The sequence below is a fragment of the Arachis stenosperma genome, chromosome 7 (assembly GCF_014773155.1).
Source record: "Arachis stenosperma cultivar V10309 chromosome 7, arast.V10309.gnm1.PFL2, whole genome shotgun sequence".
NCBI classification, from domain to species: domain Eukaryota; kingdom Viridiplantae; phylum Streptophyta; class Magnoliopsida; order Fabales; family Fabaceae; genus Arachis; species Arachis stenosperma.
Genome location: NC_080383.1, coordinates 27,143,665 through 27,171,383, shown reverse-complemented (window position 1 = coordinate 27,171,383; position 27,719 = coordinate 27,143,665). Strand labels below are relative to the sequence as shown.

General features: G+C 39.7%; 1 protein-coding gene and 2 non-coding genes across 3 annotated transcripts; 2 read left to right on the top strand and 1 right to left on the bottom strand.

The window, feature by feature from the left end:
- Positions 1 to 1,240: 1,240 nt before the first annotated feature.
- On the bottom strand, positions 1,241 to 1,348 carry LOC130943183 (small nucleolar RNA R71). Its single transcript, XR_009071712.1, has one exon. It is a non-coding gene; the product is annotated as a small nucleolar RNA R71 (small nucleolar RNA).
- A 7,402-nt stretch (positions 1,349 to 8,750) lies between these two features.
- Positions 8,751 to 8,858, top strand: LOC130942546 (small nucleolar RNA R71). Its single transcript, XR_009071114.1, has one exon. It is a non-coding gene; the product is annotated as a small nucleolar RNA R71 (small nucleolar RNA).
- A 14,527-nt stretch (positions 8,859 to 23,385) lies between these two features.
- Positions 23,386 to 27,719, top strand: LOC130941292 (sorting nexin 2B-like). The gene is made up of 6 exons (XM_057869737.1): positions 23,386 to 24,362; positions 24,507 to 24,917; positions 25,095 to 25,304; positions 25,703 to 25,963; positions 26,648 to 26,734; positions 27,357 to 27,719. Exons 1-6 carry the CDS (start codon positions 23,736 to 23,738, stop codon positions 27,435 to 27,437), a joined length of 1,677 nt encoding a protein of 558 aa, XP_057725720.1. The 5' UTR covers positions 23,386 to 23,735; the 3' UTR covers positions 27,438 to 27,719.

The following is a 27,719-nucleotide window of genomic DNA, read 5'->3' as shown; positions in this document are numbered from 1 at the left end:
GCCAGGATGGCAAAGGGGGAAGATTTTGTTTTTCAAATCATTTTTTTTCAAGTTTTCTAAGCTTTTCAAAATCAAATCTTTTTCAAATCATATCTTTTCAATCAAATGTTTTCAAAGTCAATTTCTTTCCTTTTTCAAAGATACTTACTAACAATTAATGATTTGATTGAACATCTCAAATTTGTTGCCTTTTCTGTTGAGAAAGGTTTAATGTTTGAATCATATCTTTTCTTGTTAGGCAAGTCACTAATTTTCAAAATCAAATCTTTTAAAAAAATTGTTTTCAAAACATATCTTTTAAAATTGTTTTCAAATCAAATTTTTTTTCAATCATATCTTTTTAATCACATCTTTTTCAAAATAAGTTTTCAATCAAATCTTTTTGATTTCTAATTTCAAAATCTTTTTCAAAAATCACTTGATTTCTTTTCCACTTTCAATTTTCGAAAATTATCAATCAATTTTTAAAATGTTTTTAACATCTTTCTAATTAATTTTCAAAAATTCTCTTCCCTCCTTCTCACATCCTTTTATTTATGGAGTACTACTCCTTCTTAATGCACAATTCGAACTTTATCTCATCAAGTTCGAATTCTTCTACCTTCTTTCTTCTATTTTTCTTTTCCTCTGACACCTCAAGGAATCTCTATACTATGACATAGAGGATTCCACATTTTCTTGTTCCCTTCTCTTTCTTATGAGCAGGAGCAAAGACAAAGGCATTCTTGTTGAAGCTGACCCTGAACCTGAGAGGACCTTGAAGCGAAAGCTAAGAGAAGCTAAAGCACAACTCTCTTTAGAGGACCTGACCGAATTCTTCAAAGAAGAAGAACACATGGCAGCCGAAAACAACAACAATGCAAACAATGCAAGGAAGGTGCTGGGTGACTTTACTGCACCTACTCCCGACTTCTATGGGAGAAGCATCTCTATCCCTGCCATTAGAGCAAACAACTTTGAGCTTAAGCCTCAATTAGTTTCTCTAATGCAACAGAATTGCAAGTTCCATGGAAACCCATTGGAAGATCCTCATCAGTTCTTAGCTGAATTCTTGCAAATCTGTGACACTGTCAAGACTAATGGGGTAGACCCTGAGGTCTACAGACTTATGCTATTCCCTTTTGCTGTAAGAGACAGAGCTAGAATATGGTTGGATTCTCAACCTAAAGAAAGCCTGGACTCTTGGGAAAAGCTAGTCAATGCCTTCTTGGCAAAGTTCTTTCCACCTCAAAAATTGAGTAAGCTTAGAGTGGAAGTCCAAACCTTCAGACAGAAGGATGGAGAATCCCTCTATGAAGCTTGGGAAAGATACAAACAATTAATCAGAAAATGTCCCTCAGACATGCTTTTTGAATGGAGCATCATAGGTATTTTCTATGATGGTCTCTATGAACTATCCAAGATGTCTTTGGATAGCTCTGCTGGAGGATCTCTTCATCTGAAGAAGACGCCTACAGAGGCTCAGGAACTAATTGAGATGGTTGCAAATAACCAATTCATGTACACTTCTGAAAGGAATCCTGTGAACAATGGAACAAATCAGAAGAAAGGAGTTCTTGAGATTGATACTCTGAATGCCATTTTGGCTCAGAACAAGATATTGACTCAACAAGTCAATTTGATTTCTCAAAGTCTGTCTGGAATGCAAAATGCACCAAGCAGTACTAAGGAAGCTTCATCTGAGGAAGAAGCTTATGATCCTGAGAACCCTTCAATGGAAGAGGTGAATTACCTAGGAGAGCCCTATGCAAACACCTATAATTCTTCATGGAGAAATCATCCAAATTTCTCATGGAAGAATCAAGAGAGACCTCAACAAGGTTTCAATAACAATAATGGTGGAAGAAACAGGTTTAGCAATGGCAAGCCTTTTCCATCATCTTCTCAGCAACAGACAGAGAGTTCTAAGCAGAATACCTCTGACTTAGCAACAATGGTCTCTGATCTAATCAAAACCACTCAAAGTTTCATGAATGAAACAAGGTCCTCCATCAGAAATTTGGAAGGACAAGTGGGTCAGCTGAGCAAGAAAATTACTGAACTCCCTCCTAGTACTCTCCCAAGTAATACAGAAGAAAATCCAAAAGGAGAGTGCAAAGCCATAACCATGGCCGAATATGGAGAGGAAAGAGAGGAGGTGGACGCCACTGAGGAAGACCTCAATGGGCGTGCACCAACCTCCTCTGAGTTCCCCAATGAGGAACCATGGGAATCTGAGGCTCAAAATGAGACCATAGAGATTCCATTGGACTTACTTCTGTCTTTCATGAGCTCTGATGAGTATTCTTCCTCTGAAGAGGATGAGTATGTCACTGAAGAGCAAGTTGCTAAATACCTTGGAGCAATCATGAAGCTAAATGACAAGTTATTTGGAAATGAGACTTGGGAGAATGAACCTCCCTTGCTCACCAAAGAACTGGATGACTTGTCTAGGCAGAAATTACCTCAAAAGAGACAAGATCCTGGGAAGTTTTCCATACCTTGTACCATAGGCACCATGACCTTCAAGAAGGCCCTGTGTGACTTAGGGTCAAGTGTGAACCTCATGCCTCTCTCTGTAATGGAGAAGCTAGGGATCTTTAAGGTACAAGCTTGGTGCGCGAAATTGTGAACAATACTTTTTCACAACTCTCATAATCCCCAGTCATGAACTCCAAAAACTTGGTAGTTCAATCCCATGGCATTACACAACTTCGCACAACTAACCAGCAAGTGCACTGGGTCGTCCAAGTAATACCTTACGTGAGTAAGGGTCGATCCCACGGAGATTGTTAGTATTGAAGCAAGCTATGGTCATCTTGTAAATCTTAGTCAGGCAGACTCAAATGTATGATGGTGATGAACGAAAATAACATAAAAGATAAAGATAGTGATACTTATGTAATTCATTGGTAGGAACTTCAGATAAGCGCATGAAGATGCCTTCCCTTCCGTCTCTCTGCTTTCCTACTGCCTTCATCCAATCCTTCTTACTCCTTTCCATGGCAAGCTCGTGTAGGGTTTCACCGTTGTCAATGGCTACCTCCCATCCTCTCAGTGAAAGCGATTGCATATGTCCTGTCACGGCATAGTGGAATTCAGCTGTCGGTTCTCGGTCAGGCCGGAATAATATCCATTGATACTTTTGCGTCTGTCACTAACGCCCCGCCTGCTAGGAGTTTGAAGCACGTCACAGTCATTCAGTCATTGAATCCTACTCAGAATACCACAGACAAGGTTTAGACCTTCCGGATTCTCTTGAATGCCGCCATCAGGTCCTGCCTATACCACGAAGATTCCGATTAAAGAATCCAAGAGATATTCACTAGAGCCTCGGATGCTTGTAGAACAAGAGTGGTTGTCAGTCACTTTGTTCATGAGTGAGAATGATGATGAGTGTCACGGATCATCACATTCATCAAGTTGAAGAACAAGTGATATCTTGGACAAAGAACAAGCGGAATTGAATAGAAGAACAATAGTAATTGCATTAATACTCGAGGTACAGCAGAGCTCCACACCTTAATCTATGGTGTGTAGAAACTCCACCGTTGAAAATACATAAGCATAAGGTCTAGGCATGGCCGAATGGCCAGCCTCCCAATGATCTAAGATAGCATAAAACGAAGATAGCTACCAAAGTCTACAGATACAATAGTAAAAGGTCCTACTTATAGATAACTAGTAGCCTAAGGTGTACAGAAATGAGTAAATGACATAAAAATCCACTTCCGGGCCCACTTGGTGTGTGCTTGGACTGAGCAATGAAGCATTTTTCGTGTAGAGACTCTTCTTGGAGTTAAACGCCAGCTTTTATGCCAGTTTGGGCGTTTAACTCCCATTTTGGTGCCAGTTCCGGCGTTTAACGCTGGAATTTCTTGAGGTGACTTTGAACGCCGGTTTGGGCCATCAAATCTTGGGCAAAGTATGGACTATCATATATTGCTGGAAAGCCCAGGATGTCTACTTTCCAACGCCGTTGAGAGCGCGCCAATTGGGCTTCTGTAGCTCCAGAAAATCCACTTCGAGTGCAGGGAGGTCAGAATCCAACAGCATCTGCAGTCCTTTTGAGTCTCTGGATCAGATTTTTGCTCAGATCCCTCAATTTCAGCCAGAAAATACCTGAAATCACAGAAAAACACACAAACTCATAGTAAAGTCCAGAAAAGTGAATTTTAACTAAAAACTAATAAAAATATACTAAAAACTCAACTAAAACTACCAAAAACATACTAAAAACAATGCCAAAAAGTGTATAAATTATCCGCTCATCACAACACCAAACTTAAATTGTTGCTTGTCCTCAAGCAACTGAAAATCAATTAAGATAAAAAGAAGAGAATATGCAATGAATTCCAAAAATATCTATGAAGATCAGTATTAATTAGATGAGCGGGGCTTTTAGCTTTTTGCCTCTGAACAGTTTTGGCATCTCACTCTATCCTTTGCAACTCAGAATGGTTGGCTTCTTTAGGAACTCAGAATCCAGATAGTGTTATTGATTCTCCTAGTTAAGTATGATGATTCTTGAACACAGCTACTTATTGAGTCTTGGCTGTGGCCCAAAGCACTCTGTCTTCCAGTATTACCACCGGATACATACATGCCACAGACACATAATTGGGTGAACCTTTTCAGATTGTGACTCAGCTTTGCTAGAGTCCCCAATTAGAGGTGTCCAGGGTTCTTAAGCACACTCTTATTGCCTTGGATCACAACTTTATTCCTTCTCTTTTTTTTCTTTTCTCTTTTTTTTTTCGTTTGCTTCTTTCTTTTTTTTTTGTATTCACTGCTTTTTCTTGCTTCAAGAATCATTTTTAATGATTTTTCAGATCCTCAGTAACATGTCTCCTTTTTCATCATTCTTTCAAGAGCCATCATTCATGAACCACAAATTCAAAAGACATATGCACTGTTCAAGCATACATTCAGAGAACAAGAGTATTGCCACCACATCAAATTAATTAAACTATTATAAAATTCAGAATTCATGCAATTCTTTCCTTTTTCAATTAAGCACGTTTTTATTCAAGAAAGGTGATGGATTCATAGGACATTCATAACTTTAAGGCATAGACACTAAAGACACTAATGATCATAAGACACAAACATGGATAAACATAAGCACTAAAATTCGAAAAACAAGAAAACAAAGATCAAGGAGATTAAAGAACGGGTCCACCTTAGTGATGGCGGCTCTTTCTTCCTTTTGAAGATCCTATGGAGTGCTTGAGCTCCTCAATGTCTCTTCCTTGTCTTTGTTGCTCCTCTCTCATGATTCTTTGATCTTCTCTAATTTCATGGAGGAGAATGGAGTGTTCTTGATGCTCCACCCTTAGTTGTCCCATGTTGGAACTTAGTTCTCCTAGGGAGGTGTTTACTTGCTCCCAATAGTCTTGTGGAGGAAAGTGCATCCCTTGAGGTATCTCAGGGATCTCTTGATGAGAGGGGTCTCTTGTGTGCTCCATCTTTTTCTTGGTAATGGGCTTATCCTCATCAATGGGGATGTCTCCCTCTATGTCAACTCCAACTGAATAACAGAGGTGACAAATGAGGTGAGGAAAGGCTAACCTTGCTAAGGTAGAGGACTTATCCGCCACCTTGTAGAGTTCTTGGGCTATGACCTCATGAACTTCCACTTCTTCTCCAATCATGATGCTATGAATCATGATGGCCCGGTCTAGAGTAACTTCGGACCGGTTGCTAGTAGGAATGATTGAGCGTTGGATGAACTCTAACCATCCTCTAGCCACGGGTTTGAGGTCATGCCTTCTCAATTGAACCGGCTTGCCTCTTGAATCTCTCTTCCATTGTGCGCCCTCTTCACATATAACTGTGAGGACTTGGTCCAACCTTTGATCAAAGTTGACCCTTCTTGTATAAGGATGCTCATCTCCTTGCATCATAGGCAAGTTGAACGCCACCCTCACACTTTCCGGACTAAAATCCAAGTATTTCCCCCGAACCATAGTAAGATAATTCTTTGGATCCGGGTTCATACTTTGATCATGGTTCTTGGTGATCCATGCATTAGCATAGAACTCTTGAACCATCAAGATTCCGACTTGTTGAATGGGGTTGGTAAGAACTTCCCAACCTCTTCTTCGGATCTCATGTCGGATCTCCGGGTATTCACCCTTTTTGAGTGAAAAGGGGACTTCGGGGATCACCTTCTTCAAGGCCACAACTTCATAGAAGTGGACTTGATGCACCCTTGAGAGGAATCTATCCATCTCCCATGACTCGGAGGTGGAAGCTTTTGCCTTCCCTTTCCTCTTTCTAGAGGTTTCTCCGGCCTTGGATGCCATAATGGTTATGGAAAAATGAAAAAGCAACGCTTTTACCACACCAAACTTAAAATGTTTGCTCGTCCTGGAGCAAAAGAAGAAAGAAGAGAGTAGAAGAAGAAGAAATGAAGAAGAGGGAGATGGTGGTGTGTTCGGCCAAAGAGGGGGGAAGTGGTGTTTAGGTTGTGTGAAAATGAAGGGTTGAAGAAGGGTATATATAGGAGAGAGGGGAGGTAATGGTTCGGCCATTATGGGTGGGTTTGGGAGGGAAAGTGGTTTGAATTTGAAGGGTGAGGTTGGTGGGGTTTTATGAAGGATGGATGTGAGTGGTGAAGAGAAAGATGGGATTTGATAGGTGAAGGGTTTTTGGGGAAGAGGTATTGAGGTGATTGGTGAATGGGGGAAGAAGAGAGAGAGTGGTGGTGGGGTCCTGTGGGGTCCACAGATCCTGTGGTGTCAAGGAAAAGTCATCCCTGCACCAAATGGCATCAAAATTCACGTTTTGAGCCATTTCTGGCGTTAAACGCCGGGCTGGTGCCCATTCCTGGCGTTAAACGCCCAGAATGGTGCCAGACTGGGCGTTAAACGCCCAACTGCTAGGCTTACTGGCGTTTAAACGCCAGCAGCATCTTCCTCCAGGGTGTGCTGTTTTTCTTCCTGTTTTTCATTCTGTTTTTGCTTTTTTCATTGTTTTTGTGACTTCTTATGATCATCAACCTACAAAAAAGATAAAATAACAAAAGAAAATAGTTAACTATAAAACATTGGGTTGCTTCCCAACAAGCGCTTCTTTAATGTCATTAGCTTGACAGAGGACTCTCATGGAGCCTCAGAAATACTCAGAACCGTGTTGGAACCTCCCAACACCAAACTTAGAGTTTGGTTGTGACCTCCCAACACCAAACTTAGAGTTTGACTGTGGGGGCTCTGCTTGGCTCTGTTTTGAGAGAAGCTCTTCATGCTTCCTCTCCATGATGATAGAGGGATGTCCTTGGGCCTTAAACACCAAGGATTCTTCATTCACTTGAATGATCAACTCTCCTCTATCAACATCAATCACAGCCTTTGCTGTGGCTAGGAAGGGTCTGCCAAGGATGATGGATTCATCCATGCACTCCCCAGTCTCTAGGACTACGAAATCAGTAGGGATGTAATGGTCTTCAACTTTTACCAGAACATCCTCTACAAGTCCATAGGCTTGTTTTCTTGAGTTGTCTGCCATCTCTAGTGAGATTTTTGCAGCTTGCACCTCAAAGATCCCTAAATTCTCCATTACAGAGAGGGGCATGAGGTTTACACTTGACCCTAAGTCACACAAGGCCTTCTTGAAGGTCATGGTGCCTATGGTGCAAGGTATAGAAAACTTCCCAGGATCCTGCCTCTTTTGAGGTAATTTCTGCCTAGACAAGTCATCCAGTTCTTTGGTGAGCAAGGGAAGTTCATCTTCCCAAGTCTCATTTCCAAATAACTTGTCATTTAGCTTCATGATTGCTCCAAGGTATTTAGCAACTTGCTCTTCAGTGACATACTCGTCCTCTTCAGAGGAAGAATACTCATCAGAGCTCATGAAAAGTAGAAGTAAGTCCAATGGAATCTCTATGGTCTCATTTTGAGCCTCAGATTCCCATGGTTCCTCATTGGGGAACTCAGAGGAGATTGGTGCACGCCCATTGAGGTCTTCCTCAGTGGCGTCCACCTCCTCTCTTTCCTCTCCATATTCGGCCATGTTTATGGCTTTGCACTCTCCTTTTGGATTTTCTTCTGTATTACTTGGGAGAGTACTAGGAGGGAGTTCAGTAACTTTCTTGCTCAGCTGACCCACTTGTCCTTCCAAATTTCTGATGGAGGACCTTGTTTCATTCATGAAACTTTGAGTGGTTTTGATTAGATCAGAGACCATTGTTGCTAAGTCAGAGGTATTCTGCTTAGAACTCTCTGTCTGTTGCTGAGAAGATGATGGAAAAGGCTTGTTATTGCTAAACCTGTTTCTTCCACCATTATTATTATTGAAACCTTGTTGAGGTCTCTCTGATTCTTCCATGAGAAATTTGGGTGATTTCTCCATGAAGAATTATAGGTGTTTCCATAGGGTTCTCCTAGGTAATTCACCTCTTCCATTGAAGGGTTCTCAGGATCATAAGCTTCTTCCTCAGATGAAGCTTCCTTAGTACTGCCAGGTGCATTTTGCATTCCAGACAGACTTTGAGAAATCAAATTGACTTGTTGAGTCAATATCTTGTTCTGAGCCAGTATGGCATTCAGAGTGTCAATCTCAAGAACTCCTTTCTTCTGACTAGTCCCATTGTTCACAGGATTTCTTTCAGAAGTGTACATGAATTGGTTATTTGCAACCATTTCAATCAGCTCTTGAGCCTCTGTAGGCGTCTTCTTCAGATGAAGAGATCCTCCAGCAGAGCTATCCAAAGACATCTTGGATAGTTCAGAGAGACCATCATAGAAAATACCTATGATGCTCCATTCAGAAAGCATGTCTGAGGGACATCTTCTGATTAATTGTTTGTATCTTTCCCAAGCTTCATAGAGGGATTCTCCATCCTTCTGTCTGAAGGTTTGGACTTCCACTCTAAGCTTACTCCATCTTTGAGGTGGAAAGAACTTTGCCAAGAAGGCATTGACTAGCTTTTCCCAAGAGTCCAGGCTTTCTTTAGGTTGAGAATCCAACCATATTCTAGCTCTGTCTCTTACAGCAAAAGGGAATAGCATCAGTCTATAGACCTCAGGGTCAACCCTATTAGTCTTGACTGTGTCACAGATTTGCAAGAATTCAGCTAAGAACTGATGAGGATCTTCCATTGGAAGTCCATGGAACTTGCAATTCTGTTGCATTAGAGAAACTAATTGAGGCTTAAGCTCAAAGTTGTTTGCTCCAATGGCAGGGATAGAGATGCTTCTCCCATAGAAATCAGGAGTAGGTGCAGTAAAGTCACCCAGCACCTTCCTTGCATTGTTGGCATTGTTGTTGTTTTCGGCTGCCATGGGTGCTTCTTCCTTGAAGAATTCGGTCAGGTCCTCAACAGAGAGTTGTGCCTTAGCTTCTCTTAGCTTCCGCTTCAAGTTCCTTTCAGGTTCAGGGTCAGCTTCAACAAGAATGCCTTTGTCTTTGTTCCTGCTCATAAGAAAGAGAAGAGAACAAGAAAAATATGGAATCCTCTATGTCACAGTATAGAGATTCCTTGAAGTGTCAGAGGAAAAGAAAAATAGAAGAAAGAAGGTAGAAGAATTCGAACTTGATTAGATAGAGTTCGAATTGTGCATTAAGAAGGAGTAGTACTCCATAAATAGAAGGATGTGAGAAGGAGGGAAGAGGATTTTCGAAAATTCAATTAAAAAGATTTTTAAAATATTTTGAAAAATTGATTGATAATTTTCGAAAATTGGAAGTGGAAAAGAAATCAAGTGATTTTTGAAAAAGATTTTGAAATTAGAAGTCAAAAAGATTTGATTGAAAACTATTTTGAAAAAGATGTGGTTAAGAAGATATGATTGGTTTTAAAAAAATGTGATTGAGAAAATATGATTTGAAAACAATTTTAAAAGATATGATTTGAAAATAATTTGAAAGATTTGATTTTGAAAATTAGTGACTTGCCTAACAAGAAAAGATATGATTCAAACATTAAACCTTTCTCAACAGAAAAGGCAACAAATTTGAGATGTTCAATCAAATCATTAATTGTTAGTAAGTATCTTTGAAAAAGGAAAGAAATTGATTTTGAAAGCCTTTGATTGAAAGGATATGATTTGAAAAAGATTTGATTTTTGAAAAACTTTGAAAACTTGAAAAAAAAATTGATTTGAAAACAAAATCTTCCCCCTAGCACCATCCTGGCGTTAAACGCCCAGAATGGTATACATTCTGGCGTTTAACGCCCAAAATGCTACCTCTTTGGGCGTTAAACGCCCAACCAGGTACCCTGGCTGGCGTTTAAACGCCAGTCTGTCTTCTTCACTGGGCATTTTCGAATGCTCAGCTTTTTCTGTATAATTCCTCTGCAGTATGTTCTGAATCTTCAATTCTTTGTATCATTGACTTGAAAAGACACAAATTAAAAATATTTTTGGATTTTTAATAATCAAAATGCAACAAGAATCAAATAACAATGCATGCAAGACACCAAACTTAGCAGTTTGTATACTACTGACACTATATGAGACACATAAACACTCAAGCCAAAAGAATTCAAAGATCAGAGTAAGAAATCATCAAGAATTACTTGAGGATCCTTAAGACACATGAATGAATGCAAGCAATTGACACCAAACTTAAGATGAGACACTAGACTTAAGCAAGAAACATCAAATATTTTTGGTTTTTATGATTTTGTAAATTTTTTTGTGTTTTTCGAAAATTAAGTGGAAAAAGATATCAAAATTCTTAATGAGAATTCCAGGAATCAGTGCAATGCTAGTCTAAGACTCCGGTCCAGGAATTAGACATGGCTTCACAGCCAGCCAAGCTTTCAAAGAAAGCTTCGGTCCAAAACACTAGACATGACCAAAGGTCAGCCAAGCCTTAGCAGATCACTGCTCCAAAAGCAAAATTGATGAAAATCAACAGCTCTTGTGGTGATAAGTTGAAACCTCGGTCCAATCAGATTAGACATGGCTTCTCAGCCAGCCAGACTTCAACAAATCATCATGAAACTCTAGAATTCATCTTCAAGAATTTCGAAAAAAAAAAAATAAATACCTAATCTAAGCAACAAGATGAACCGTCAGTTGTCCAAACTAGAACAATCCCCGGCATTGTTACCAAAAGCTTGCTCAAAACTTGAACAATCCCCGGCAACGGCGCCAAAAACTTGGTGCGCGAAATTGTGAACAATACTTTTTCACAACTCTCATAATCCCCGGTCATGAACTCCAAAAACTTGGTAGTTCAATCCCATGGCATTACACAACTTCGCACAACTAACCAGCAAGTGCACTGGGTCGTCCAAGTAATACCTTACGTGAGTAAGGGTCGATCCCACGGAGATTGTTAGTATTGAAGCAAGCTATGGTCATCTTGTAAATCTTAGTCAGGCAGACTCAAATGTATGATGGTGATGAACGAAAATAACATAAAAGATAAAGATAGTGATACTTATGTAATTCATTGGTAGGAACTTCAGATAAGCGCATGAAGATGCCTTCCCTTCCGTCTCTCTGCTTTCCTACTGCCTTCATCCAATCCTTCTTACTCCTTTCCATGGCAAGCTCGTGTAGGGCTTCACCGTTGTCAATGGCTACCTCCCATCCTCTCAGTGAAAGCGATTGCATATGTCCTGTCACGGCATAGTGGAATTCAGCTGTCGGTTCTCGGTCAGGCCGGAATAATATCCATTGATACTTTTGCGTCTGTCACTAACGCCCCGCCTGCTAGGAGTTTGAAGCACGTCACAGTCATTCAGTCATTGAATCCTACTCAAAATACCACAGACAAGGTTTAGACCTTCCGGATTCTCTTGAATGCCGCCATCAGGTCCTGCCTATACCACGAAGATTCCGATTAAAGAATCCAAGAGATATTCACTAGAGCCTCGGATGCTTGTAGAACAAGAGTGGTTGTCAGTCACTTTGTTCATGAGTGAGAATGATGATGAGTGTCACGGATCATCACATTCATCAAGTTGAAGAACAAGTGATATCTTGGACAAAGAACAAGCGGAATTGAATAGAAGAACAATAGTAATTGCATTAATACTCGAGGTACAGCAGAGCTCCACACCTTAATCTATGGTGTGTAGAAACTCCACCGTTGAAAATACATAAGCATAAGGTCTAGGCATGGCCGAATGGCCAGCCTCCCAATGATCTAAGATAGCATAAAACGAAGATAGCTACCAAAGTCTACAGATACAATAGTAAAAGGTCCTACTTATAGATAACTAGTAGCCTAAGGTGTACAGAAATGAGTAAATGACATAAAAATCCACTTCCGGGCCCACTTGGTGTGTGCTTGGGCTGAGCAATGAAGCATTTTTCGTGTAGAGACTCTTCTTGGAGTTAAACGCCAGCTTTTATGCCAGTTTGGGCGTTTAACTCCCATTTTGGTGCCAGTTCCGGCGTTTAACGCTGGAATTTCTTGAGGTGACTTTGAACGCCGGTTTGGGCCATCAAATCTTGGGCAAAGTATGGACTATCATATATTGCTGGAAAGCCCAGGATGTCTACTTTCCAACGCCGTTGAGAGCGCGCCAATTGGGCTTCTGTAGCTCCAGAAAATCCACTTCGAGTGCAGGGAGGTCAGAATCCAACAGCATCTGCAGTCCTTTTGAGTCTCTGGATCAGATTTTTGCTCAGATCCCTCAATTTCAGCCAGAAAATACCTGAAATCACAGAAAAACACACAAACTCATAGTAAAGTCCAGAAAAGTGAATTTTAACTAAAAACTAATAAAAATATACTAAAAACTCAACTAAAACTACCAAAAACATACTAAAAACAATGCCAAAAAGTGTATAAATTATCCGCTCATCAAAGCTGCAAGAATCTCATTAGAGATGGCAGACAACTCAAGAAAACATGCTCATGGACTTGTAGAGGATGTTTTGGTGAAGATTGAAAACCATTACATCCCTGCAGATTTCATAGTCCTAGAGACTGGGAAGTGCATGGATGAAACCATCATCCTTGGCAGACCCTTCCTAGCCACAGCAAAGGCTGTGATTGATGTTGATAGAGGAGAACTGATCATTCAAGTGAATGAAGAATCTTTTGTGTTTAAGGCTCAAGGATATCCCTCTGTCACCATGGAGAAGAAGCATGAAGAGCTTCTCTCAAATCAGAGACAAACAGAGCCCCCACAGTCAAACTCTAAGTTTGGTGTTGGGAGGCCACAACCAAACTCTAAGTTTGGTGTTGAACCCCCACAGTCAAACTCTAAGTTTGGTGTTGGGAGGTTCCAACATGACTCTGAGTATCTGTAAGGCTCCATGAGAGTCCTCTGTCAAGCTAATGACATTAAAGAAGCGCTTGTTGGAAGGCAACCCAATGTTTTATAATTAACTATTTCCTTTTGTTATTTTATCTTTTTTGTAGGTTGATGATCATGAGAAGTCACAAAATCAATGAAAAAAAGCAAAAACAAAATGAAAAACAGGAAGAAAAACAGCACACCCTGGAGGAAGATGTTGCTGGCGTTTAAACGCCAGTGAGGTTAGCTGTTGGGCGTTTAACGCCCAGTCTGGCACCATTCTGGGCGTTTAACGCCAGAAAGGGGCACCAGACTGGCGTTAAACGCCATAAAAGGGCAAGAACCTGGCGTTAAACGCCAGGAATGGGCACCAGCCCGGCGTTTAACGCCAGAAATGGCTCAAAACGTGATTTTGAGCAACATTTGGTGCAGGGATGACTTTTCCTTGACACCACAGGATCTGTGGACCCCACAGGACCCCACCACCACTCTCTCTCTTCTTCCCCCATTCACCAATCACCTCAATACCTCTTCCCCAAAAACCCTTCACCTATCAAATCCCATCTTTCTCTTCACCACTCACATCCACCCCACAAAACCCCACCTAACCCTCCATTCAAATTCAAACCACTTCCCCACCCAAACCCAACCATTATGGCCGAACTCCATCTCCCCTCTCTCCTATAAATACCCTCCTTCACTCCTTCATTTTCACACACCTTAAACACCACTTCTCCCCTTCTTTGGCCGAATACAAAGCCACCCCTTTCTCCCTCATTTCTTCTTCTTCTACTCTCTTCTTTATTCTTTTGCTCGAGGACGAGCAAACCTTTTAAGTTTGGTGTGGTAAAAGCGTTGCTTTTTCGTTTTTCCATAACCATTTATGGCATCCAAGGCCGGAGAAACCTCTAGAAAGAGGAAAGGAAAGGCAAAAGCTTCCACCTCCGAGCCATGGGAGATGGAGAGATTCATCTCAAGGGTGCATCAAGACCACTTCTATGAAGTTGTGGCCTTGAAGAAGGTGATCCCCGAGGTCCCCTTTTCACTCAAAAAGGGTGAATATCCGGAGATCCGCCATGAGATCCGAAGAAGAGGTTGGGAAGTACTTACTAACCCCATTCAACAAGTCGGAATCTTGATGGTTCAAGAGTTCTATGCCAATGCATGGATCACAAAGAACCATGATCAAAGTATGAACCCGAATCCAAAGAATTATCTTACTATGGTTCGAGGGAATTACTTGGATTTTAGTCCGGAAAGTGTAAGGTTGGCATTCAATTTGCCCATGATGCAAGGAGATGAACATCCTTACACTAGAAGGGTCAACTTTGATCAAAGGTTGGACCAAGTCCTCACAGTCATATGTGAAGAGGGCGCACAATGGAAGAGAGATTCAAGAGGCAAGCCGGTTCAATTGAGAAGGCATGACCTCAAACCCGTGGCTAGAGGATGGTTGGAGTTCATCCAACGCTCAATCATTCCCACTAGCAACCGGTCCGAAGTTACTCTAGACCGGGCCATCATGATTCATAGCATTATGATTGGAGAAGAAGTGGAAGTTCATGAGGTTATAGCCCAAGAACTCTATAAAGTGGCGGACAAGTCTTCCACCTTGGCAAGGCTAGCCTTTCCTCATCTCATTTGTCACCTCTGTTATTCAGTTGGAGTTGATATAGAAGGAGATACCCCCATTGATGAGGACAAGCCCATTACCAAAAAAAGGATAGAGTACACAAGAGACCCCACTCATCATGAGATCCCTGAGATTCCTCAAGGGATGCACTTTCCTCCACAAAACTATTGGGAGCAACTAAACACCTCCCTAGGAGAACTGAGTTCCAACATGGGACAACTAAGGGTGGAGCATCAAGAACACTCCATCATCCTTCATGAAATTAGAGAAGACCAAAGAATCATGAGGGAGGAGCAACAAAGACAAGGAAGAGATATTGAGGAGCTCAAGCACTCCATAGGATCTTCAAGAGGAAGAAAGAGCCGCCATCACTAAGGTGGACCCGTTCTTTGATTTCCTTGTTCTTTATTCTTCTGTTTTTCGAATTTTTTGTGCTTATGTTTATCCATGTTTGTGTCTTGTGATCATTAGTGTCTTAGTGTCTATGCCTTAAAGTTATGAATGTCCTATGAATCCATCACCTTTCTTGAATAAAAACGTGCTTAATTGAGAAAAAAGGAAAGAATTGCATGAATTTTGAATTTTATAATAGTTTAATTATTTTGATGTGGTGGCAACACTCTTGTTCTCTGAATGTATGCTTAAACAGTGCATATGTATCTTGAATTTGTGGTTCATGAAGGTTGGCTCTTGAAAGAATGATGAAAAAGGAGACATGTTACTGAGGATCTGAAAAATCATTAAAAATGATTCTTGAAGCAAGAAAAAGCAGTGAATACAAAAAAAAAGCAAGCGAAAAAAAAAAGAGAAAGAGAAGAAGAAAGAAAAAGAAAGAATAAAGTTGTGATCCAAGGCAAAAAGAGTGTGCTTAAGAGCCCTGGACACCTCTAATTGGGGACTTTAGCAAAGCTAAGTCACAATCTAAAAAGGTTCACCCAATTATGTGTCTGTGGCATGTATGTATCCGGTGGTAATACTGGAAGACAGAGTGCTTTGGGCCACGGCCAAGACTCATAAAGTAGCTGTGTTCAAGAATCATCATACTCTACTAGGAGAATCAATGACACTATCTGGATTCTGAGTTCCTAAAGAAGCCAACCATTCTGAATTTCAAAGGATAGAGTGAGATGCCAAAACTGTTCAGAGGCAAAAAGCTAAAAGCCCCGCTCATCTAATTAATACTGATCTTCATAGATGTTTTTGGAATTCATTGCATATTCTTTTCTTTTTATCTTATTTGATTTTCAGTTGCTTGAGGACAAGCAACAATTTAAGTTTGGTGTTGTGATGAGCGGATAATTTATACACTTTTTGGCATTGTTTTTAGTATGTTTTTGATAGTTTTAGTTGAGTTTTTAGTATATTTTTATTAGTTTTTAGTTAAAATTCACTTTTCTGGACTTTACTATGAGTTTGTGTGTTTTTCTGTGATTTCAGGTATTTTCTGGCTGAAATTGAGGGACCTGAGCAAAAATCTGATTCAGAGACTGAAAAGGACTGCAGATGCTGTTGGATTCTGACCTCCCTGCACTCGAAGTGGATTTTCTGGAGCTACAGAAGCCCAATTGGCGCGCTCTCAACGGCGTTGGAAAGTAGACATCCTGGGCTTTCCAGCAATATATGATAGTCCATACTTTGCCCAAGATTTGATGGCCCAAACCGGCGTTCAAAGTCATCTCAAGAAATCCCAGCGTTAAACGCTGGAACTGGCACCTAAATGGGAGTTAAACGCCCAAACTGGCATAAAAGCTGGCGTTTAACTCCAAGAAGAGTCTCTACACGAAATTGCTTCATTGCTCAGCCCAAGCACACACCAAGTGTGCCCGGAAGTGGATTTTTATGTCATTTACTCATCTCTATACACCCTAGGCTACTAGTTTTCTATAAGTAGGACCTTTTACTATTGTATTTTCATCTAAGGACTTTTGGTAGCTATCTTCGTTTTATGCTATCTTAGATCATTGGGAGGCTGGCCATTCGGCCATGCCTAGACCTTATGCTTATGTATTTTCAACGGTGGAGTTTCTACACACCATAGATTAAGGTGTGGAGCTCTGCTGTACCTCGAGTATCAATGCAATTACTATTGTTCTTCCATTCAATTCCGCTTGTTCTTTGTCTAAGATATCACTTGTTCTTCAACTTGATGAATGTGATGATCCGTGACACTCATCATCATTCTCACTTATGAACAAGGTGACTGACAACCACTTTTGTTCTACAAGCAACCAAGGCTCTAGTGAATATCTCTTGGATTCCTGATTGCACGATGCATGGTTGATCGCCTGACAACCGAGTGCTCGCCTGACAAACGAGCCAACCATTCCGTGAGATCAGAGTCTTCGTGGTATAGGCGAGAACTGATGGCAGCATTCAAGAGAATCCGGAAGGTCTAACCTTGTCTGTGGTATTCTGAGTAGGATTCAATGACTGAATGACTGTGACGTGCTTCAAACTCCTAGCAGGCGGGGCGTTAGTGACAGACGCAAAAGTATCGATGGATATTATTCCGGCCTGACCGAGAACCGACAGCTGAATTCTGCTATGCCGTGACAGGGCATATGCAATCGCTTTCACTGAGAGGATGGGAGGTAGCCATTGACAACGGTGAAACCCTACACGAGCTTGCCATGGAAAGGAGTAAGAAGGATTGGATGAAGACAGTAGGAAAGCAGAGAGACGGAAGGGAAGGCATCTTCATGCGCTTATCTGAAGTTCCTACCAATGAATTACATAAGTATCTCTATCTTTATCTTTTATGTTATTTTCGTTCATCACCATATACATTTGAGTCTGCCTGACTAAGATTTGCAAGATGACCATAGCTTGCTTCATAGCAACAATCTCCGTGGGATCGACCCTTACTCACGTAAGGTATTACTTGGACGACCCAGTGCACTTGCTGGTTAGTTGTGCGAAGTTGTGTAATGCCATGGAATTGAACCACCAAGTTTTTGGAGTTCATGACCAAGGATTATGAGAGTTGTGAAAAGTATTGTTCACAATTTCGCGCACCACCTGCAAACCTCCCAATCACCAACAGTAATAGATGCAAGCACAAGTATATCAAACAAGGAAATACACAAGTAGGAAGCAGATAAGACAATTAAGCAAGTAGCAAGTAATGATGCAATGAATTAGGCAATCCAGGCAAACCACATATAATGCACATGATGCATGCCTGTCCTAGTGGCTAATGAGTCTCATCTGTCAGTTAACTAGCCAACCCGGGCACAGTCTCTCTGTTGCGCCTTAATATCATTAGAGGGTATATGCACCCTGTCGCCATTAGAGGGTATTTGTGCCTGTCACCATTTTACCATTAGAGGGTATACGTGCCCTGTCGCCACTTTACCATTATAGGGTATACGTGCCCTATCACCATTAGAGGGTATCGGTGCCCTATCACCCTTACAACCAGAGAGAAAGCAAACAAACATACTCACATCCAATCTTTTCGTTCATTATTCATTTATTACATCCATCCATGAATTATACATGCATTTATCCTCAGCTATGACTCAACATTCATCTCAGCCATTCGATGGCTTAAGTTCATGATTCACAATCAGCCATTTGGCTCATAACATACACAGCCATTCGACTCACGACATGTACAGTACTCCACCATCTTCATCGTCAACTCATACTATCATCATTCATTGTACTCATCATAACTCAGCACAATATCCACTTTCTCCCTCCACAAGTTACCCTCTTCACTAGCCTACTTTCATTCACTAGGCATTTTACATCAAATTAAGATTTAGGGGATGAGATTTCGGGGATTATAAGTGTGAAATAACATCTCGGAAGGTTACGAGCTTGTTGGGAATGTGAAAAGCTTGAAAACAAAGTTTTTTAAAAGAACTTGGTCGCGTGCGTACGCACAGAAAGCAAAATCTTCAGGGTGGGGCACACGCACAATGTGTGCTAGCACCGCCACCAGTGTGCCATTCCCAACGTGTGCGTGCGCACAGGCTTGTGCATACGCACAACTCGAAATCCTTCGTTGGTTGCGCGTGCGCACAAGGCGTGTTAGCGCTGCCACCAGCAGCCCTGTCTTTGCGTGTGCATACGCACAAGGCTGTGCGTGCTCACAGGACCAAATTCTCGACGAGTGTGCGTGTACACAGGGCTGTGCGTGCGCACATAAACCAGAAATGACAAATTCTGTAAAAGTCACAGAATTAAGATTTTTGGCCCGAACTTCCAATGATCATATCTCCTTCCACAAAATTCAGATTTCAACCAAATTTAAACCATTTTAAATCTTATGAAATTGTCTTTCAATTGATATAAAAATCATCAAATTCTGAAAATAATTGCTCAAGATATGATCTGTTGAAGTTCACCCGAAATTCCAGTTTTACCAAAACTTATAAACTCCCCATTTTCAAACATACATTTACCAACCCATACAAAATCAATCAAAAACTCAACCATTCCAATCCTCAATCATTCCCAAACCTCATCCAATCATCAATCCACCAATTCCACTATATTTGACCAAATCTCAATTTTACAAACCTCTCCTCACAATCAACATTTCATATCTCAATTCAATAATCATCCTTTCCTCTCTCAATTTTCAAAACAAATAATCAATTTCATCAATCACCACATATATTCACACATCAATATCATACTCCAAAACATGCTCATCAACAAGTGCCTCAACCTTTTCACCAATTAAACATATCAATCCATGCCACACATAACCCCACATGCTTTGCCCACAATTAACATTACTCACAATCATTCAACCACTACTCATATATTCATCTCAATCCAATTCATTCATCAAATATATCAACATGCCACAATCCACCAAGTTCATGCATAACAACACAATTTTACATCATTTATCAACTACTTCATTATTTTAAAACCTTATCCTAAGGCCACTAGCCTACGTTTTCACAACCACATTACATTTTAGATACAGGAAACAAAAACCATACCTTGGCCGATTTCCGTTCCACCCGGAACACTTAGATTTTCACTTTTCAAGGTTCCCAAAGCCTCACTAACAGATTTTCAAGCACCAAGCTCCTTTCCAAACTTTCCAAAACCACCAATTAAGCTCCAATACACATATATACAATGCATAAGCCACAATATCACACCAAAACACAATAATCTCAATACCCAAAACCACAAATTCAATATTCTTACTAGAGTTTGAGGTTTTTTACCTTACCAAAGGATCAAGGGAGCAAGAACAAGCCTTTCCCTCAAGTTAATTTGATCCTATAACACAAAGGAGCTCAAAATCTCAACATTTTACCTAAGAAACTCGAAAATCAAGGCTGAGAATTCGAAGAAGAAAACGTGGCTTACCTCAAGATTGCTTTTATGGGTTTGTAGAGCTCAACGCCACGGTCGCGTGGCTGTAAACGGTGCATCAATCGGAGCTCCGGATCAAAAGTTATCAACCATGGAAGATTGAGATGAATATGAGCAATGGTTTTCTTGTTTCCCTCTCCATATCCAGCGTGTGTGTGTGTGTGTTGTGAAGAGAAAGAGAGCTGAGCTCTCTTTAATTAATGAGGCTTAGCTGGGCCCTTGGGCCCAACTTGGGTTCGGTTAGTCCAGTTTGGCCCGTTCGGCCCAATCTTGGGCCGATTTCTTTAAAATTTGTGTTGAAATTCTCGTTTCGAATTTCTCTACCACATAAAACCATAAAAATCTCATTTCTTACTTTCTAGAATATATTTTAATTTGTGGGTTAATTAACCATAAATTAACCGAGTTTTACAACAGTCACCAATTCTCCCTAGGATCTATCCAATCATATCTGGGACAAATCCAGATTCTAACCCAATCTGAATTTGACTAGAACTTAACCTAGATTTCAACAGCCAAGTGCTAACCCAACTTGAAAGAAAATTCTCACAGGATCATGAGACAAAATAAAAATATGTACAAAGAAAATCTGAGACATCTTATGACTTTTTCTCCAAGTTTAACTCACTGTCTTTTACCTTTCACTGGCTTTTTCTTACAAACCTCACCATGTTTGCCTTTTTCAATGAGACTCATACAGACTAAACTGAGAAAAAGAAATACTCAATGAGAACCAAGAAGGAGAAGAACTCAAAGCAGCTTAGGTAGCTATGAGAATCGAACTCAGTTCACCCTTGCCTTCAACCCTTGGCCGTTCCCCCTTATTATAGAAGAGTGAAGCTTCCAAGGTTGAAATAATTCAAACCTGTTGCTGTCTTCTTCTTCAGCATCAGACTTTACAGCGGTGTCATCAAAACATAGAGAGAAGGCCGAATCTTTAACATACAACTTACCTTCTCTTTCATCTTTTTTCTTCAAGCTTCTTTGATCTTGACCGTGAACCTTTTCTTTGGTCCCAAGTTTAGATTCGGGTCGTGGATTTTCTACTGACCATGTTTGACTTCATTTTTTTCATGGTTGCTTGATCTGTACTTAAGACTTGGCAGATTTCTTCATGGTTCCTAGGTGTAGCACAAATGGAAAAAGATGCTTTTTGATGTGCTCTGACCTAATGAGAATTGTTTCTTTGTTGTAGCCCTTCTTCTTGCTTGGATTTGGAAATAAACTTTTTGTTAGCTTCGGCTCTTTCCACTTTCTTCTTTCTTGGTTCTGAGCTTTTGATGAGAAAGAGTGAAAAAGAAGAGAGAGTGTGTTCGGTAGAATTGAAAGGAAATCAAATGAGTTTGAATTTTATTTACTTTGTTGCTGACCTAGTGATTTGTGTGGATTCGGCTTTGGGATTACCAAGTGGGCTTGGAAGGGTTTAGGCTCAATTCCTTCTTTCTTTAAAGTGCTCTCTTTTCTCTCCTCCTTCAGTTCTAGTTAGCTTTTTTTGCTCTATCTTTTTCTTCATGAAATCAGGACCAAAGTACTCTCTCCCTCTCTTTTCCTTTGTTCTGACCACCACCAACCATCTTGCACCGCCGCGACGTCTTCTTTAGCCCCAGATAGTGTGGCGGTGAACGAAAGTGAGCTGAACTGTTGAAGTGAGTTCTGATAGTATGGTAATTTCTGGGGTGAGTAGTGAGCTCCCGACTATTTGTGACTTGTAAGGGAGATTGGGGTGTATGAGATGTGTTTCAGAGAGCTGTGAGAGACTGAATCAGGTGTCAACTAGCCGTGTCACACCATCTCTTCAGTGACGGAAATAGACTGAAGGACTAATTTAAATTACGTCTTAAAATTTTAAGATATAAATTGGGTCAATTGAAAATTGGAGGCCAAATTAAGTCGATGGTCAAATTTTAATAGTCATTTTAAGTAGAGTAAAGTATCATTTTTGTCCCCAACGTTTAGGGTAAGTTCTAAAGTTGTCCCTAACGTTTCAATCGTCCTATTTAAGTCCCTAACGTTTCAAAATTGACTCAATATTGTCTTGCCGTTAGGGATCCGTTAACAGAATTGACGAAGGGACTAAATTGATACGATTTTAAAACGTTAGGAACTTAAATAGGATGAAAACGTTGGGGACAAAAACGATACATAGAAATAAATTTTAGTTTTATCCTTCAATAATATCAATTTTTTACTGTACATAGTATTCAATTATTTTTTAATCACATCTAAGTAAATTACACTTAATCACATTTGAAATAAATTTATTTTTTTATAATTTTACACTTAAAGTTATAAGTTAATATAAAAATATAAAATTTTTTATTTAGAATAAAAGTAGCGTGATTAAGTATAATTTACTTAGATGTGATTAAAAAATAATTGAATATTATATAAGTAAAAAATTGATATTATTGAAGGATAAAATTAAAATTTATTTCTATGTATTGTTTTTGTCTCCAACGTTTTCGTTCTATTTAAGTCCCTAACGTTTCAAAATCGTCTCAATTTTGTCCTGCCGTCAATTCTATTAACGGATCCTTAACGACAGGACAACATTTAACCAATTTTAAAATATTAGAGACTTAAATAGAACAATTAAAATATTAGAATTGAAATTTATCCCAAACGTTAGAAATAAAAACGATAATTTACTCTTTTAAGTATTAGGTTCAAACCCCTTCCTCCAGCATAAAGCAAGCATGCTTCTACCACCAAGTTGAAATGTTTCTCATCAATTAATATACTAATTGTAATACATATAGCATATTTTTTTTCACTTATATTCAATTTATTTTAATTTCAAAGTCACTAATTTTTAAATCAATTACATTTTATTTAACTATAAATTTTATTAAATATATACAAATTAAAAAGATAAACAAAACATTTAATTAATCACAATTTATTTTTTTAATGATTATATGATATCTATTAATATTATTTTTTTAATATATTATTTTATTTTTTGTCTTTATATAAAATTATAATTGAAAATTGTTAGATGATATTTAGTTAAACTAATCAAATAATTAAATTTTATATAATTATTTAATTATATTGAATTAACCAGTTCAATCAATAATCTACTGATTGAACCAGTGACTCAATGACCTAATAACGTCATCGGTTCGATCACTGATTCGGTCCTGACAACTATGACAGGACTACCCGCACGCAAGACAGTATTCCTGGCATTCGGTTCTGTAATTTTATCAGCTGCACCTGCGAAAACCAACCCCACGTGATCCTCGTGCCTGGACCACCACCACTGCAACCATCTTCTTCTTCTTCTTCATACCTTACTCTTCCAACCCAAACCCATTAACCCTATTTTGTTACACCCCCGGCGTACGTTAGCCCGCACCACTGAACACTCTCACCTCCCTCCTCCTTTTTCTCTTTCTCTCTCAGCAGCGGCACCACCAGCACCAAATCCCTAAAAGATGCCAACCACCCCCAACTCCATTTTCTTCAACCCCAAGCCTTCCTGATTCACCAAGGAACATCAGTTTCAGCCACAATTTCATGTCAATTTCAATTTCAATTTCATTTTGATTTCATTAAAGCGCAATGATGGGCTCTGAGAACCAGAGCTCCGAGGTTTCAGAACCCACAGAGCAAATGCACAACCTCGTACTCCACGACGAACACGACAACGACAATAACGACCACAACGGCGACGATCCCCTCGGCATCAAATCGTACTCCAACTACCGCAGTGCCATGTCCACCCTTTCCGACACCCACCACCCTCTCGCCGACACCGATCCCCTCTTATCGCCGCCGTCGCCCCGCCGCCACCACTTCCCTGACACCTCCTCTTACATCGACCCTCCTTCCTATAACGACGCCGTTTTCAGCCCCTTCAACGGCGCTGCTTCCTCCGTCGATAGCCCCTCCGGTAGCTCCGACAGCCCCTCCTTCTCTGGATCTCGTTCCCCGACCTCGGAGTACATAAAGATCACCGTGTCGAACCCTATCAAGGAGCAGGAGAATTCCAATTCCATCGTTCCCGGCGGTAACAGCTATGTTACCTACTTGATCACGACGAGGACGAACGTGCCAGAGTTCGGAGGGAATGAATTCGGAGTCCGGAGAAGGTTCCGGGACGTGGTCACGCTTTCCGACAGACTGGCAGAGTCGTACCGGGGCTTCTTCATCCCACCAAGACCAGATAAAAGCATAGTGGAGAGCCAGGTAGTTAGAAGTTTGTTACAATTTCAGTTGCTACTGACTAGTTCAATTCTGTTATACAGACTATACTTGATGAATTTGATGCATATAAATTTGGTAAGTTTGGTTGAGCAATACAATTTTCTCATTCACTTGTTTGAATAACAGGTTATGCAGAAGCAGGAGTTTGTGGAGCAGAGGAGGGTGGCCCTGGAGAAGTACCTGCGGCGACTTGCAGCACACCCCGTGATAGGAAAGAGTGATGAGTTCAGGGTGTTCCTGCAGGTTCAGGGGAAGCTCCCATTACCAACGACTACTGATGTGGCGTCGAGGATGCTGGACGGTGCGGCAAGGCTTCCCAAGCAGTTGATGGGGGAAAGTGTGATTGGGCCACAGGAGGTTGTGCAACCCGCGAAAGGGGGAAGGGATTTTATGAGGCTGTTTAAGGAGTTGAAGCAGTCGATGGCCAATGACTGGGGAGGTTCTAAGCCGCCAGTTGTGGAGGAAGATAAAGAGTTCCTTGAAAAGAAGGAAAGGATTCAAGAGCTTGAGCAGCAGATCACTAATGCATCTACACAGGTGTTCCTCTGCTCATGGAACTGTCAATTGTGTGTACTTATCAGTAACTTTTTTATTTTATCTTCCATGTGTCTGATAGCTTGTTTGATTTATCTTGTAATATGTTTTGCAGAGTTTTTTGATTCGATTATTGTTTGTTACTGTGAATTTTTCTCATCATTGGCATATTTTGTGCAGGCTGAATCACTTGTCAAAGCTCAGCAAGATATGGGAGAAACCATGGGTGAACTAGGGTTGGCATTCATAAAACTGACTAAATTTGAGAATGAGGAAGCTGTCATGAACACGCAGAGGGTACGGGCTACGGACATGAAGGGTTTAGCAACAGCTGCTGTCAAAGCTAGCAGATTCTATCGAGAATTAAATGCTCAAACAGTGAAGCATTTGGTAAATTACGAAATCATTGTTTATATTATTTTCAACTTCGTACTTTGCTGATTTTCTGGTTTGGATGATCCCTTTTCAAACTCTATAAAATCAATTGCAAGTTGCAAATTTTCTTAAAGTGGTGGATTATAAGCTTTGCATGATTATAACCATACTAGGTGTACATCAAAATCAGCTACCAAAGTTAGCCACTAGTGTAGAATACACATTGAAGTACAAAATACTCATTAAAATGAGTTAAACTACACATGTACACAAATATATAGTGGCTGATTTTTGGTGTGTACATAGCATTTTTGTTACCACAAGATGCAATATTCTTATGACGATCGTGCTCATACCAAAGGACTACTCACCAAATAATTTGGCTTGGTCATTTTCCAATTTATGCATAGCAGGATACACTTCACGAATATCTTGGATTGATGTTGGCTGTCCATGGCGCATTCTCAGACCGTTCAAGTGCATTATTGACAGTGCAGACTCTCCTATCAGAACTATCCACCTTGCAGTCTAGAGCTGAAAAACTTGAAGTGGCATCATCCAGAGTTTTTGGGGGTGACAAATCAAGGATGCGGAAGTTAGAGGAGCTACAAGATACCATAAAAGTTACTGAAGATGCTAAAAACGTGGCAATTAGGGAATATGAGCGGATCAAGGTATGGCGAACATTCAAGTGTTCGTAAAATTTTATTTATTGTTTGAAGGTAGTTTTTCAACATTATATAGCTTTCTGGTTTGAGGACAGTTTGTGATCCAAATTTATATGAATTTCCAGTTAAAAGTATTTGTTGATGTTATCTATTTTTGATCCATTAAAGTTGTGCCTTTTTTGGTTTTTTTTTTTTTTAATAATTTCCTTGATAATTAAACACCTATAAATTGTAACAGGTGATTAATATGTGTTAGTGAAGTTGCACCACCTGATTAATATACATCACTGATCTCTTTATCAATAAGAATTAGTCTTACATCACTGTTATTGTCTTGATTTTATGTAAAAATTTATGGCAATACTTTTGGCTGCTGCTAGAAATTTCCAACTCAGCCTGATTTATAAGGGCTCTGTCTCCTATTTATGTTCAAAGTCTGTCATTTACAGATCCATTTCAAATTAACTTCACAAGCCTGCATATGATTCTTAGCTATAGCTGAAATGTTTCAGACTTAATTATTTATCTTTGCTTACTCTTTATGGTTAAATCATTTAATCTTCAATTCTGAAATTGGTTGCAATGCGACTTTCCTTGCATTATGTTTTATGCAATTCTTATTTAATATACATGTTTTATTTTATTGCTGAATATTCAATTGGCTGATGGCGTGCCAAATTTTCAATGCAGGAGAACAATAAGAGTGAACTTGAAAGGCTTGATAGAGAGAGGCGAACAGACTTCTTAAACATGTTGAAAGGATATGTTGTTAGTCAGGTATGACTTAGGGTTTGTTTGGGTGAGTTTTTAAGAAAAGATCTTTTTTCGAGTTATCTTTTGTTAAAAGATCTTATAGAGAAGTAAAAGTAATTTTATGTTTGGATATCTCATGTAAAAAGGTCTTTTTATTTATCAATTATGTTTGGATATAACAGTATAAAAATACTTTTTTGTTTATTTATTACATGAAAAACATCTTTTTTTAAAGGAAAAAAGATCTTTTAAAAAAAGATGTAAATTACAGCTTCTCAAAAAAGATCTTTTTTTTTTTTATTTTACTAGTGCTTTTACTTTTACTACTAGAAATTTGCCAAACACGTTAAAAAATAAAAAAAGATCTTTTTTTCATTGAAAAAAGATCTTTTTTTAACAAAATAATGGCGCCTAAACATGCACTTATGTTGTTTGAAAAGAGTATATATGACATGATATGGCACTCAATCAATCATAATTCTTCCTGCTCGTCTCTGAATGAAGCTCGTGAAAATTCGCGGCAAAAATTTTTCATTTCAAGTTCTAAGAATGAGTATAGTAGATTTTGATTCAGCTGCTTTTGAATTCAGTAGTGCATGCACGCTTCTGATTTAGTTCCTTACCATCTTTGTGAATTAACAAACAGGTGGGGTATGCTGAGAAAATAGCAAATGTATGGACAAAAGTTGTTGAAGATACTGGTGGATATGTGAAAGAAAGCACTTGATAACTGTGGCTGTAATTTTAAATGTTCATCTTTTATTCATTTATGTGCCACAATCTGGAAATACATTTGTACCTATGACCAATAAACTAAAAGGAAGCACTCTCAGGTTTCTAGGTTCTCTGTCACACTTGTACTCCTCAGTTCTTACAACCTTTCTTACACATCAGTTAAAGGCATTCTTGATGTTGTAAATTCGCCTTTCTTGTTTTGTGGTTGACTGAATGCAGGTTTTGCAATTTTTTCCCCTTTTCTTTAAGCTGTGCAATATGATTTTTTTTTATC